The sequence below is a fragment of the Leptonychotes weddellii genome, chromosome 8 (assembly GCF_054177405.1).
Source record: "Leptonychotes weddellii isolate Sample4059 chromosome 8, ASM5417740v2, whole genome shotgun sequence".
In the NCBI taxonomy this organism is placed as follows: Eukaryota; Metazoa; Chordata; class Mammalia; order Carnivora; family Phocidae; genus Leptonychotes; species Leptonychotes weddellii.
The window spans coordinates 22,489,161-22,504,003 of record NC_138376.1 but is presented as its reverse complement, the minus strand read 5'-3'; the positions used below and the strand labels follow the sequence as shown (position 1 = coordinate 22,504,003).

Genomic DNA, 14,843 nt, shown 5'->3' with positions numbered 1-14,843 from the left:
CCCACCCCTGCAACCCAAGTCCAGGGTCCCTTTCTGAGTTTTGGCTACCTTCTAGTCTTCCTCAAGCCCATGGTCAGTTATACTAGGTAGGAAAGTCTAGTGAACAGGAGAAGATCTTAAACTGCAAAACATTTTTAGGACACAAGACTGGTCTCTTTATGCAGATAGGTTGGGGAGATGCTTATGTGCAATTTATACCCAGCTAGAACTTCTGCCCTACGCTCCTGAAGCCAAAGGCAGATGCCTGAAAGATCTACAGACTGAAGGAACAGAAGTTATACATTCAAAAAAAGCACTGGTACCAGTGGGAGTGAAATTGGAAAGGATCATGAGGGTGGTCAAAGGAAGGAAGCACAGCTTATTCCCATTCTTTTCCACTTACCAAAAAAAAAAAAAAAAACCACCCCACTTCCTATTATGCAGTGCTGGACACACAGTAGGTGATCCTAGCTAACTTCTAGTCTTAGGTACTGGAGCACAGAAACTTTTGACATCTCCTGCTCCTGAAACTCACCCCTCCCCCACCTCCCCTATTCCAATCATATACTTCACATCCCTTACTCTGACCTGTCTCCTGTTTGTTCTGTTTGACATCCTGTGTTTACTTCTGCCTCATAGTTAATGACCACCAGTTCCTGAAGTCAGAAGTAGAGGGATGTGAGCTGGAGCGGCAGAACATGAATGAACCTTGAGACAGGGAAAGGGTAGCATTAAGGAGAGAATAAGGCCTCTCTCCCTTCTCAAACCCCAACAGGCCATGCAGGAAACCAGGCCTCCAGCTCAGAATAAATGGCCAAAACCTCCTCTGGGATTAATTTCACAAGGATCCCTAAATTCAAATGAGGAGTATGTTTAAAATGTAGACATCCAGGCCCACCCCAGACCTTGATTAATCACTGAGGGCAAACCCCAGGATCATGCATTCTTAACACCAGTGATTCTTACACATCAACACAAGGCCATCGTCAAATTACCACACAACACAGAGATCACTTCAGTGGATCCTTTGTTCCATATTGTTTTACCAACCAAAGCATCTTGCCACAAAGAACCACAGTCAAGGCACAAAGGTAAGAGGAGAGTCTGGACAAAGTCCTGTTGAGGTGGTAGGAGGAATTGAAACACCCTCAATAAACTGCAGTTTGTTGTCCCAATCTTCTGTGAACCCCTGATCACCCAAATAGCAAATATTCCAAATCATTTTAGTTCGGTTTGGCATGCATAGCTTTAACCTTTTTTGACAACATATGTACCCTACAAGTTGTTTATTTTGGCCTAATGTTAAAATGATTTACATTCTCTGATAGGGGAAATGGCAAAAGGTGAAGGATGGCAACAAATAAGCAAAAGACTGGCTCCTGTGAACACTAGTTCCAGGCCATATGCACACAGGCTAAAGGAAGTTGCCTATCTTACCCTTCCCTCTACACACCCTCTCTTCTACCCTGTCCTCAGGGTGAGGAAGACTCTATTTCCTTTCTCCCTTTTTGGCTTGGACACCTTAGCCAAGGAACAAGGCTGACAACTTGGGAGCAGCTACTTAGTAACATTCTTTAAGGCCAGGGCTTTGGATAGAAAAACCTTTCTCTTTCCTCTAATACCTGACTGTCCTTTCCAGGTTCCCTTGGGAAAGCAGTGAAAGGGTAGATGTGTCTTGAGGGGTCTCTGGTACCTCATCTCTGCAGGAGAAAGGTGACTGACCGACATCTTAGAGACAACCAACTCAAAGGAGGCAGGCACTAAGCCAGCTTTGCTGAAGGCTGAGAGAGGGACCCGATTTCTCCTCTCCTTTCTTCTCACCCTTTCCTCCCCACATTCCTACCTCTGGCCAATCCTACTCATAATGGCAACTTACTCTGGGAATGGAAGACCAAAGAAACCCCTTTCCCCTTCATTGGTCACTAGGAATCTGTTCCTTTAGCCCCTTTCCCAACTTTCTTTCTAATCTTGATGCTCAATCTCTGCCCTCAAAAACAAACAAACAAACAAAAAAAACTCCTTAACTTCTAGACCCATAAGAGCAACTATCATTCATCTTTATTTTAGTCTAGAGGTACACAGACCCCTCTGATCTTCCTCAAGAAATAAGACCATTCTGGGTCAAAGAACCCCCTAAAAGGATGTACAGGGGTTTCTGTTTCCTCTTCTGGTTTTGAGCAAGTCAGACCCTCCCACAGACTTTCTGTTTCCGGAAAAGCCTCTCCTTCCTTCCCAACCTATCCATGTGCAATAGAAAAACCTGATGGACTTCAGGGGAGACAACCCCTGGGAACTAGCTCCCCACCCTGACAGAAGGGAGACACAGCTGTGCTCTCATCCCAGACCAGTCCTATCTACTCCTCCATATAAACCATTCTAGAAACCAAGATGCCTCTCCTAGACAGTGCAGGACTGGAACCAGGCAGACACGAAGACGTTCCAGCAGGTCACAGGAAGGAAGGCCCATAGCTCTTGACCCTGACTCACCCCAATTATTCCCACATCCCTACCTGTCACTCCCAATCTGTTGGGGGCCTGATGGTAAGTGGTGCAGCATTCTTCCGACCAGCCCGGATGCCTGGATAGAAGAGGGGCCAAAGTTTCTCAGTAAAAGTATCAGTAAAAGTGTAGATATGAGAGCGGTCTGTGACATTGTAAAAAGACAGTGTGCCGGCCTCATAGTCTAGGAATATGCCCACCCGCTTGGGTTTCACCTTGATGTGCAAAGGGGTAAAAGGCGTGGTGGTGGCTGCATATTTGTCCCCATTCCACAGCCGCACCCGCCAGTAGCCAGTCTCAGGGAGTGGAGTCAGCTCGCCCTTTCGGCTCACGGAGTCCCGGCACACGCCCACTGCCCAGTGGGTCTTATCACCCACCTCCACCTCCCAGTAGTGTCGGCCTGAGGTGAAGCCCTCAGTAGCCAGGACACAAGGGTAGAAGGTGAACCGCCGTGGTGTGTCAGGGAGATCCCGGAGTCTTGTCTCCACAAACTTGACGCTCTTACGATCTTCTGACAGGACTAGGTTAGGGTGAGCAGTCTCTGGGTCCAGGGTCACATCCGCTGGCGGGAGAAGCCAGAGTGGGGAGCTAGATGAGGATGGGAATAGCTAAATGCCCCTGCCTCACTCTTCCAGCCTGCCTTTACAGAGCCTGCTTCCTTAAAGGTCCCCAGAACACAGTGGGGTTTGGTTAACTTTCTCAATCCATGGTCTCACCTAAGGGAAAGGAGGGAACAATGGCTTCCCTTCTTACCCTGGCCCTAAAGTAAACAGCTAATGATCTCTTGATTCTGCAAGGGCTGATGGTTTAGGCTCCTGCCTGATCCCTTCTCCACCACCCTGTGACATCATCTCACTATGTGAAGAAGCACAAGTCACAGTCTAAGGGCCAGAAAGAACAGAAAATGTTTAGAAGGTTACACAGCAAGACAGCATTATGGTCTAGGGATAGGGTGACCATGTATCTGGAACTGGTTCACGACTATTTTCTTTGAGTAAATATTAATGATACTCCCTTTCACTCTCAAGGCCGGGGGGGCGGGGGGACAAGTTTAGGCATATTATTTAACCTCTCTGGGTGCCTATTTAGAAAAGTGTGGACCTAAGAGTAGATGACACCTAAGCTCTGTTACTCACAGTGAAACTGAAAGCCAGGTAAAGGGATAGGCACAAAAAATGACAGATGGGATAAGTTAAGCCCAGATAAAGTGGGATCTAAAGACTTTCTTCTCTGCTGATTCCCTCTGCTAGTTTACTTTTGGGAACAACTCACCAATTAGCTGTTTAAGGATTTTCCTTAGGGCAAAGTACTGTCGGGGGAAATTGCTGAAGTTCTTTTCCAGCTCTATAGACACTGAAGTCACCTCCATGGTCTTCACCTTCTCACATCTAGGAGGGATAGGGAGATAGGGGAAGAAAGGGCAGGGTCAGGGGAAGCTCCAGCTGAGTGAGTATGCAGACTATTTTAGATGAATGATAGTCCCTCTCTTTAGGGAGAAACTAAAATTCTCCATCCTCCCACTTTCTCCCTCCTCTCTGAAGACAAGTACTCACTTACCGCTTTCTTTTGCCAATCTATGGAGAGCCATATGGCTCCCTGAACAGAGTCTTATTTTAAGAATGAGTCTCAGAACTTTCTGGGAGTATGACTATATTTCATGCAAGTAGTAATCACTCTCCCCACTCTCCCAACCCCTTCCTTTGTCTGTCTTGTTTGGACACATTTCCACCCACAGGCACAGGGAGAATCTGGTTCTACATTACCTTGGTATCTTCCTTACCACGTTAGTCCTGATGCTCAAAGGGGAAAAGGTAATGGACTATTACTCCCAATGATTTGCTCTCTAACTGGCTTCATGGATGCAATGAATCTTCTCCCACATCCTACCCAGACACTGCGTGACTTTCCTATCCTTCTCCCCTAACTCCTTACTGTACTCCTGGTCTCTAAGCTAAGACCTAACTCACTCAAAGAGATGCAAGAATCACTTACTTTTCCAGGGTACTTTTGACATCCTAGAGGGAAGGAGAAAAGAAAGCAATATTGGTCCTGGTAGTCAAGGGTCCTACAGGCAAAAGGTTCCCCCCTCCCCAAAGTCCTAGATCTATACAATAGGAATAGGGCAAACTAAGGGTCACAATGCAAGGGGAAGAGCTCCAGAGGGATCTGAGTACATCTCTCGACCTGATCCCTATTTTCAACTTCTGGTTAGCACGAAGCTTGGTAATTTTTATCACTTCCAAATGGTTTCTTGTGTCCTTGTCTTGCTCCTTAAGGACACTGGGAGCTCAATGCAAAGGACATTTGCACTGTCTGCTCTTTACTCTGTCCCCCAAGTACCAACCACACACCTGTCTCCTTGAGGATCAGTATAGACTGGTGGCATAGGAATGAATCACACTTTCCTGTTGTTGTTTATTATCCCTGTCTGGTACTGGTTAATAAATACTAATAACTGTGTGCCAATCCTGATTTGTGAATACTTGGGGTCCAGAAGACAAAGAAGAGAAATCTCTGCCCCCCAAGGATTTCCCAGTTTAATGTGGAAGGCAGAACACACATACATGAAGGGACACAAGAATAAGTACCAAGCAATACATAACATGCAGATAAATGTACAACGAAGCCTCACTGATTCAAATGTTGGTAATCTGATCTCTAAAATAAGAGACATATTTCCTACAGCCTTGCTAACACCATTCATCTGCTTAAAAGAACAAATTATTTCAAACATTTTAGAGGCATTATTTACATATCAAAAGTAATATATTATTTATACATAATTTCAAGTGTCCTTCAAACTAGGTTTGTATTTTTTTTTTAGCAGTAGGTAAATCAAGTTCCAGGACCTAAAAATAATGGCAACTACATTTACATAATTTTTAATGTATAGTTTTTTTCACTAATTCAGACTCGATTTCCCTCCTTTCAAATGGAATTTTTTTCTTTGGTACAAATTAAGCACATAATTGTTCACAAGACATAAGAACACAGAAATGATTAGAAGGGGATGGGAGAAATCAGAGAAGCCTTTCTATAGAAAAAGATCCTTTGAGTATGTCTGGAATAAAGAACTGGATTAGAGAAGCAGAGCAGAAGAGTGAGCATCCCAGGTTGACAGAATGGCCTGTGCAAAGCTATACTGCACTTGATCTGAGGGGCTATACAGGGGCAAAGGTCGAACCTTAAGCATCTCGAAGCCTGACTGTAAGCACTTGCCCTCCACCTCAGCAGCCAAGTGGGCCAGGTCCCGGCGCTTGTCTCCAAGGTGAGCAGCATTTTCTCGGAGGCGCTGTAGAATGTCTTGTTCCTCCTCCTCCAGTCGTGAAAGCAACATCTGCTGCTCTTCATCCAGCCGCCTATGAAGCTCTTCAAATTCCTTTAAGATCTGTTGCCGGCGACATTCCACTAGTCTCTGAGAAAAGTGGGAAGGTGTTATATTTAGCAGGGCCAGTGGGGCCTTACCCTACCCACCATGTGTATGAATTAACACAGACTTCCAGTGTCAATGGAAATAGCTTAACAGGATACTCATGTTTCTCTCCATTGAAATTTCCTTCTGTAAGTAATGGCTCCTTCCCCAATGTCACCCTTACTGATTACTCGGGAATGAAGACCACTGGGGAATTTAAAAAAATCAGTGTTTAAAAAAATTTTAATTTTATTAACTTCTTAAAAAAGCTGTACTTCTATGGTTTAGTGAAAAAAAAGCAAGATATAAGAACTCAATAATAAAATGACATCTACTATTATGGATACAAGATATATCTGCTATTTCCAACTCTAAAGTTCTAGCTAATGCAATTTATCAAGAAAAGGAAAGAAATAAGTACTGGGAAGTTAGAGATGAGATGGTGATCATTTGTATATTGCCAGACATCTACCCTCTAAAAACCAGAGAACCAACCGGAATAGTATCAGAATCAGTAAGATTTTAGTAATGGGTTATTACAAAATACATACAGTTGACTGTTGAACAATACAGGTTTGAACTGTGAGGGTCCATTTATACAAGGATTTTTTTTCCATAAATAGGGTATAGTACCATAAAGGTATTTTCTTTTCCTTATGCTTTCCTTAATAACATTTCCTTTTCTCCAGTTCACTTTATTGTGAGAATACAATATATAATACAAATAACATATAAAATAGGTGTTAATCACTGTTTATGTCATCACTAATGCTTGTGGTCAACAGTAAGGTATTAAGAGTTAAGTTTTTCAACGACATGGATGGAACTAGAGAGTATTATGCTAAGTGAAATAAGTCAGTCAGAGAAAGACAAATATCATGAGATTTCATTCCTATGTGAAATTTAAGAAACAAATCAAGAGGAGCATAGGGGAAGGGAAGGAAAAATAAAATAAGATGAAATCAGAGAGGGAGACAAACCATAAGAGACTCTTAATCATAGGAAACAAACTGAAGGTTGCTGGAGGGGAGGTGGGTGGGTGGGGGATGATGTAACTGCGTGATGGGCATTAAGGAGAGCACGTGATGTAATGAGTGTTGGGTGTTATATGCAACTGATGAATCACTAAACTCTATCTCTGAAACTAATAAAAAAAAGAGTTAAGTTTTTGGGGAGTTGAAAGTTATATGCAGATTTTCCATTGCACTGCTAACCTTGTTCAAGGGTCAACTGTATATAGATTTCAGGGAAGAACCTGTTAAATAGTTTCAAGTCACTTCAGAGAACTGACAGTTCCCATCCCAGGAATAAGTTCCAAAAGTTTGTGAATTAATTGTTGAAATTTGAAATATGTTTTCTCTCAGCTACCACACAGAATTAAAGCTCTAACCTTCCTGAAATTTGATAATATAGTACTAAAACACCAGCCATAATACTTTCTGAAGGTTATCACCTAGCATGTCCTTCCTTTTGTACCTCCACTGCAACAAATGATCTGCCCAGATGGAGTCTCCCAAGTGTCACGTGACTGATGGGGAAAAGTAAACCCAAGAGGGAAGTAAAAGAGAAGCAGAGACAGGGAATCTGGAAGTAAAAAGTAGATAGGGACGGAAAGGCAGGGCTGAGGGTGAATAGAGAGGGGCTGCAAAGCCAGTGTGGGCCTTCGAAGCCTGGTGTTTCTGGATTTCAAGCTAGTTCTCAGCAGAGGCTGGCTAGCTCTAATTCTGGAGCTGCTGCTGCTTCCCATTCCACTGCTGCATTCTCAGGTGCACACTGGAACAAAATATATTCTTACAGCATTTACCCTGTGAAAATTATAAAAGGAAACCTCACTAAAATGGAGTCAGGACGCCAGCAGGGGGAGCACTCACACCCTAACCCTGGTCAATTGTAGACCCAATTGGAAGAGATGTACCTTGCAAGTCCATCCTATCTTAACCACCCCAACAGGAGGAAGGAAGGTTTCCTTTTTGCAGGGCAACAAGCCAGCCAGTGACAAACTGTCACAACCCAGCCAATGAAAAGTCACTATACTCTGAACTCCCAGGTCACTTCAAGGACTTTTCATTTATAAGAGCCCCTCCCAACTACCTCCTTTCCTCTTTAGAAGAGTGGTCCTCTCCTTTGTTCTCTACACTTGCCTATGGATTTGCCTTAGCTTGCTTGTCCTGAATTGCAATTCTCTGCTATTCCTGAATAAACTCATTTATGCTGGTAAAGTAACTGAATTTTATTTAACCCCTAAGTAAAATACAACTTTTTTCCTTGTGTGTGTGTACACACACGTGTGTGTTGGTGTATGTTGAGAGGTGATGTATGGGTAGAATTTAGGATTCATAACTGTGGTAAATAGGAAGCAAAAGGGCTGTCTTTTATATAATCCCATAATCCCTTCCCTTTTTTTTTTCACTCTATATATTTAGGGCAGTGGTTCTTAATGAGGTTCTTACTTCCCACTAGGGATATTTTGGAAACAAGGGGCATTTTTTTGTTTGCCATAACTGGGGGTACTCTAGTAAGGCTGCTAGCACTCCAATATGTGAGATGACTCTGCAACATGCACCGTCCTGCACCATTTTCTATGTTCTGCTGTATATTTAAAAACATAGGCCTGGACTTGAATGTCATTTTATACATAGTAATTTAAACAGAGTTAATTTGTACCCAGTTTTAATATACCTGAATTTTTCAGAAATGGCTGAATAAAACTAAGACTGTATTTTTTTCTTAGAACTTTACCAAAAGTTACTTATCATTTTGAAAAATTATGTCACCAAGAGCTAAGCTGCTTGTGGTGCTTGTCAACATTACTATGCAATTATTTCAGTCTGAATTTGTATTTGTTGCATTGTTGATGATGTCACATATAGGTACAAGGATAAAACTACATTGTGGTGTCTTTCAGGGTAGTTGTGCCCAAATATTTACATATCAGATTTTATATAAATCACTTTCCTTTATGTTGTGTGTGTGTGTGTATTTGAGCATAAGTCTCTTTTTAAAATTATGCAGGGAAGTTATTTTATCTATAATTTTCCCTTCAGCATGCTTAATTACTAATTATGTTTAAAAGGGGCACTGGGTCTGATTTTGGAAGTAGGGATGAGGGAGAGGTAGGAAGGAGAATTTAAATGGTCACAAAAGGAATGTTGGTGGTAGTTTCAGAGACCACTGAATTTTTAAAAACACCACAGATCTGTTCAAGCATTTAGAAGGTTTTAAAAAATTTTTATTCCCCTCTTTATCCTTTACCTTTAAGAAGGTGATCAACAGGAACAGGAAAGTTAATGACTGGGAATAAGCTTCGTTTTCACATATTTTAAGTTTCTCAGGAGCCCTCCAAAAGAACAAAGAACTTTTTTTTAAAGTTCACCTTTGCAATCAAAATTAGTTATAATTTAAAAAAATTCAAATGCTTGCTTTATTCAAATATATAAAGGACTAAGGTAGTACTTAGTAATACTTAATAATACTTGCTTTCTATCAAAATGTTGTTATTGTTAAAAAATTAGTGTTTCTACTATTTTCAAACTTGTGTTTAATTTCTGGTGATCCCTAAATCTCAACTCCAAAAATTCATTATTTCTTCTGGAAGCTTTTAATGAGGTCAAATTTCTATGTTGTCTTATGAATTTGCAACTGTACTTTCGTGCCATGTCATTATCTATTTTCTCCACCGGACTGTAAGCTCAAGTAGGACAGGGACTGTGTTCTTGCTCATCATTGTTCCCCAGTGTCAGAATTTGGCCTATACTGGAAGCTTAATACATACTTATGGATTCATGCAGAGCTAGTATCCCTGATTTTGCTACATATTGGCTGTGTGATCTTGGACTAGATACTTATTCAAGTTGTTTCCTCCTGTGATAATTGAGGGTAATAATACCCACTTTACAAGGTATCTAAGTTCATCTTTGCTAAAGATGACCTCCAGGACTCCCTTTCCTTTGTCTTACAGCTCCTCTAGGTCCCACATATTCATTGGCCTGAACTCTTAGAACTCTAACCTGGGCAGAACCTTAAAACCTAATGCAACCCTGTAAGTTTGGAATGTCATGGCACCCAATGAATTCATACACGGGACTCAATAAATACTTAGTTATTATTGCCACTATTAAGAATTGTTCACTGTCCAATAAAATAAGACAGATACCAAAATCTCATGCGACAAATATGGTAATGATATGAAAGAGAAGCAAAATTATATGCAAATTAAGAAAGTTAATTTCTGAAGGGTCAAGGAAGGCTGTATAGGAAGTGGCTTTTATCCTGCATGAAGGATAGATAGGATCCTATAGATGTAGGATGGAGAGAGCAACAGTCTAGGAGAACCAACATCATCTAGCATACCTGAACTTACTTAAGAGAATGTGGTCCTAAAGTCACTGGGAAGTTCTGGGAGCTCTTTTGTTAGCTTCTTCTTTCTTTCTCCCCAGTGAACCTTTCCAAATTCTTCTCTCCTCAGTCTCTCTAAGAAACTCCTATCCCTGCTCTCTCCCTGCTTTACAAGAAAAAAGGAGACCAATGGGCGTGAACTCCCTCAACTTGCCACACGTAAGATGCTGTCTGCCCTTCCTTCACTTCCTACATCCTTCTCTTCAATACTTAAATCATTGCAAATAATTTAAGTACAATGTATAATGACAAAGAAGCCTAATAAAATACCATTGTTTTTGAGAGAACAGCATTTTTCGAATGAATCAGAACTGGTGGATTAAAGAATGTGTGGTTAATGTGTGGTTAACTGCCTGCAGAGCAGCCCAAATGGAATCATCTGCCTTTACCTTGAGCTCTCCAGGCTTCTTCTCCTCAGAGGACTTGCAGCGGGTGATCTCCTGCAGCTTCTGCTCCAGGGGCTCCAGGCACTTCTGCAATTTTTCCTGAGGGTGGGAAGTGGGAGAGGTGGCATTTAGGGTTGCCTGGTACATCCTACATTCAGAGGTTAACCCATTTATTTTAAACCATTTATTTGCTTCCTATCCATCTCATCACCTCTTGATCCCACTCCCTTCCTTGCCTGTCATTTGGGGTGTCAATTTCTGGTCCTTCCTCCTGCTGCCAGCCTGTCCCCATCATCTTCCTTGCTCTCCAAACTTTCCTCTCACTGAATCTCACAGTTGTCCAGCTGTCACCAACTCCGTGTCCTTTCCCAATCCTATCATTTTCTTACTCAAGTGACTGCCTATTATGGTCAAAGTGACTTTCTGTACTCAGATATCCTTCTTTACACTTGTCCTCCCATCCAACTCAAACCACCTACAAATATAATAAAGTCTTTATTACTTATACTGTAAACAACTTTAAATCTTGTGTCCAAGATTTTATTAACATAATTAAACAAAATACTTGATCAGTGCTAAGATATTAAAATCTTTAGTTCCTATTACTCGAACATTTACCCTGTGTCCCAACAGTAATTAAATCCGATGCCACATTATCTATTATCTAGCCAGATACAAATGGCAGACAAGTTCAGCTTAGTCTGGTGGGGATCAGTCTAAACTAATGTTATGTATTCCCAATACCGATGGGAAAATAAGGAACATTCTGAGCAGGGGGACAGACCGAAATCAGACCACTTTTCAGTTCCTCCTAAGTTTGACCATCTCCAAGTGGTTTCATTCATTTATAAAAAATGATACATTATAAGACCACACAAAGCAATATTCACCCATAAGACTCAAATGATGTTAGGAAAAGTCAGAAAGCAATTTTGAGGCGCTCCTCAAAACTGCTCTTCTTTATGCTTGAGGATAACTGATCAGATGTAGTGTGCCCTCTGTGTATATAGCTCTGAGGTGACTAGAGAGTAAGGACCAGATACAGTCTTGCCCTCAGCTTAGGATCCTCTACCCAGGCAGTCTGCCATCCTCTGTGCTCCTCTCTCTTGCCCCACCTTGGCATCATGTGTCTGGTTCCCCACCTTGTACTCCTGTGTGGCATCATCCAGTGGCACGACGGTGTGGGCCCGGTGGGTGTGGGAAATTGCACATATCAAACATACAGCCTCCTGGTCCTCATAGCAAAAGAGGCTGAGGGCCTCATGGTGCTGGGGACAGAGGCTTTCATCTCGGATCTTCCGCTTAACAGCCTGGAGCTGCTTGGCAATTTCCACCATACTGCCTAGTTGTCGATTAGGTCGGAGACTGCGGTAGCGGGATGTTTTTCGACACACAGGACAAGGGAAGTCCCTCTCTAGGTCCTCCCACCAACGGGTGATGCAAGCTTTGCAGAAGTTGTGTCCACACTCAATGATGACAGGCTCCTTCAGATACTCCAGGCACACAGAGCAACTCGCCTCCACCTGTAAGTTCTCCAGCGCTGCAGCTGTGGAGGCTGCAGAGGCCCCAGCATCTAACAGACTTGTCTCTGCCATTATTTAACTTAGGGATGGAAAGGGGGCAGAGAGAGAAAAATATTAGTTGGAGGTTTAATTTTTTTGTACCCCTGGCCTGACATTTACTCCCATGATAAATCCTAACTTCAGTTAGCCCTATTTTGGTATTTTACATCTTCTCTTCCACTAGATTCAACCTTTTTTTTTTTTTTTTTTTTTTTTAAAGTAGGCTCCATGCCCAGTGTGGAGCCCAAAACAGGGCCTGAACTCAGGACCCTGAGAACGAGACCTGAACCAAGGTCAAGAGTTGGACACCTAACCCACTGAGCCATCCAGGTCCCCCTCAACCTCTTTTTTGTTTCTGTTTCCAAAACCTGTGACTCCCAGCCATCAATCTATTTTTTTTTTTTTTTCCTCCTCAGCACACTGACACCCAACCACCAATCTCTTTTGTCTTTACCTCTGCTTTCTCATTAGAGGCTTCCTTCAACTCTAGTCCAGCATACTTTTCCTAATCCAGACTTATCCCACATGTATCTTAAAAACAGACCAATGTATCCCTAGTTTGACATATTTTTCTAATAGATAAGAAAGGAGCTTGGGAAACTGGAAAGTGCCATAAAAGTCAAAATATTAATTAAGATTTCTTAAGTATATTTTAAAGTTTAATATTACAGAAAAATTTTTATTACAATAGCTCTTTGAAGCATAAGCTTCTCTGCCACTGTTCTGTCACTCTTTCAAAGGGTAAGAAAAGGAGTAAGTTAGGCAAGAGTAACAAGCTCTTTTCAGGAAAATTTGAAATTATTCTTTCTTGCATCAGACTAGTCTAGAGGAAGTGTGCCTTCTTGGAATGAAATGATTCACACAACATCCCGTTTCTTTGTGTGCATGTGGACATTTGGAACTGCTGAAAAGTGATAAATATGTGGCAACTACACTAAAAAGTTTATTAGTATATACTTCTCGAAAAATGTATGCTCTTGAAAAGAGTGCTGACAAGTCTTTTCTAAATATTCAGCAGTGACCGGAGTCTTTTGAAATAGCTACTGAAAACTAATTCCTTGGAGGTACTGTGCCTCCAACTAATAGGTTCTGGAGTGGTTGGGATTTAGAGAAAAAAAAGTAAAGAGTCAATCAAAGTCTCTCTCAAATGAAGGCTCAAAATACTGGAAATGCATCAAAGGGATTTATAAAGCAGAAAGCTGGTCCCCCACTCCTTCCTTAAAAAAATCACACTTTTATCCATGAAATAGTTGATTTCTCTATCCACCCCCTTTCCCCTCCATACCAAGGGACCCAACAGAAGAAAGGAAATTTGGTAGGTCTAAGTGCTATGAGATAAGTGGCCATGTAATGAGTTGGGTTAACAATGATTATTGTATATACTGATGGCACACATGAAAAGTGTTTTAATTTGGAGTAGGAGCTCATAATTTATTTGGACCTGAATTCTTCCCTCAACCAGGAGAGAAGTTCAGTCAGATGATTCTTCTTCACCGAAGGGAAACCAACTTTGACTAGTGAACCTGCCCCTTTCTTCTAGAAATAAGGTGGCCTCCTCACCTGGGGTGAGTTGAACTGTACGCAGATTTAGGGACCAGGATGGATCTAGACTGGCAAAGAAGTGGTGTGAAAGAGAAATGGGGAAAAGGTTAGGAAAGCAGAGAGAGGACTTTACAGCCATAGTGAGGCCTCGGGTGCCTCTGGGTTGGTCATTTCTTTCCCTCTATTCCTCGTGTCTCAGTAGAAGGGCAAACTTCAGGGACGTCCTCATTTTGTTTCTACCACTGTCCGGGGTCCCACCTTGCGACCCTCTCCTGAGCGTCGTCCACAACTCAGTCCCACCCTCGTCTCCATCTTCTCTCGCCAGATCTGGCGTAAGGGGGATTGGAGAGGGGGAGAGGAAACGTCGTGGTTGACAGGGAGGGAGGAATGCGTGTCCAGGTGAGGAGGAGGTGTGACGTGAAGGTGGGATGCCCGCCGCTATGACGCAGCCGAGGCCCGCGGTGACGGCGTCAGAGTTTCACCCGGGGAGGCGAGCGGCAGCGGGACGGGGGAACGGCGGGGTAGCCAAGCAACGCCGGACGCGCTGACGTCGCCGGGGCGGCAAAACGTCCGCCCGGGCCCGAGGCGGGCGGAGGCAGCTGTGGTTACGTGCGGGGGGCCGGTGACGCAGTCGCGGGGCGCTGGGACGCGGCGTGCGGAGCCGGCCGGCAGGGGCAGGCCCCAGGGCCCGGGCGCGGCGGCGGGACAGCACCTACCTTCCCGGCTTCAGGTCCGGGAGTGCGGGGCGCGGAGCCGCCGGAGCGCTGCCTCCCTCCTTCCTCCTCCCCCCGCCCCCGCCCCGCAGCGCGACACACAATACTCGCCGGAAGCGGAAGCCGCGCCGAGAAGCTCGTGTCAGTGGAAGCCCGGGTGTCGGCTCGCTGCCGTGGGAAGGCCTAGCGGTGCTTGCGGGAGGAGAAGGAGGGGGGCCAGAGGTGAGAACCAGCTGGAGGAGTCAAGAGCGAGAAGGGACCGGGAGGGGCAGGTGTCTGAAATGTGGTCGTCCAGGTGACCGGAGGAATCCTCTGGAGAAAGAGGGCCGCGCATGCGCTTGGTTGAGCGCTGAAG

The 14,843-nt window shown here is 43.5% G+C and overlaps 1 protein-coding gene across 7 annotated transcripts; it reads right to left on the bottom strand.

Moving 5' to 3' along the window:
• Positions 1-548: 548 nt before the first annotated feature.
• Positions 549-14,627, bottom strand: TRIM39 (tripartite motif containing 39). 7 transcript variants are annotated; one of them, XM_081827808.1, is made up of 9 exons: positions 13,794-14,342; positions 11,814-12,273; positions 10,675-10,770; positions 5,663-5,893; positions 4,471-4,493; positions 3,751-3,866; positions 2,856-3,040; positions 2,490-2,557; positions 549-687 (listed from the first exon to the last, which is right to left on the bottom strand). In XM_081827808.1, the coding sequence occupies exons 2-9, from the start codon at positions 12,264-12,266 to the stop codon at positions 642-644; spliced, it is 1,218 nt and encodes a 405-aa protein (XP_081683934.1). In that variant the 5' UTR covers positions 12,267-12,273; positions 13,794-14,342; the 3' UTR covers positions 549-641. The 7 variants fall into 7 exon arrangements, with proteins under 7 accessions (XP_081683934.1, XP_081683933.1, XP_081683930.1 ...); XM_081827807.1 differs by having other exon boundaries at positions 2,490-3,040; XM_081827804.1 differs by lacking the exon at positions 549-687 and adding an exon at positions 14,492-14,627 and having other exon boundaries at positions 990-3,040; positions 13,794-13,843.
• Positions 14,628-14,843: the final 216 nt, after the last annotated feature.

Excerpts from the sequence above, each read along its gene's own strand:
- TRIM39 (XM_081827804.1), bottom strand. The coding sequence starts at position 12,266 with ATGGCAGAGACAAGTCTGTTAGATGCTGGGGCCTCTGCAGCCTCCACA. Across the intron at positions 4,494-5,662 it reads CAGGCTTCGAGATGCTTAAG|GATGTCAAAAGTACCCTGGA; the intron begins GTTCGACCTTTG and ends CCTTCCCTCTAG. Across the intron at positions 3,867-4,470 it reads GTCAAAAGTACCCTGGAAAA|ATGTGAGAAGGTGAAGACCA; the intron begins GTAAGTGATTCT and ends TATCCCTCCTAG.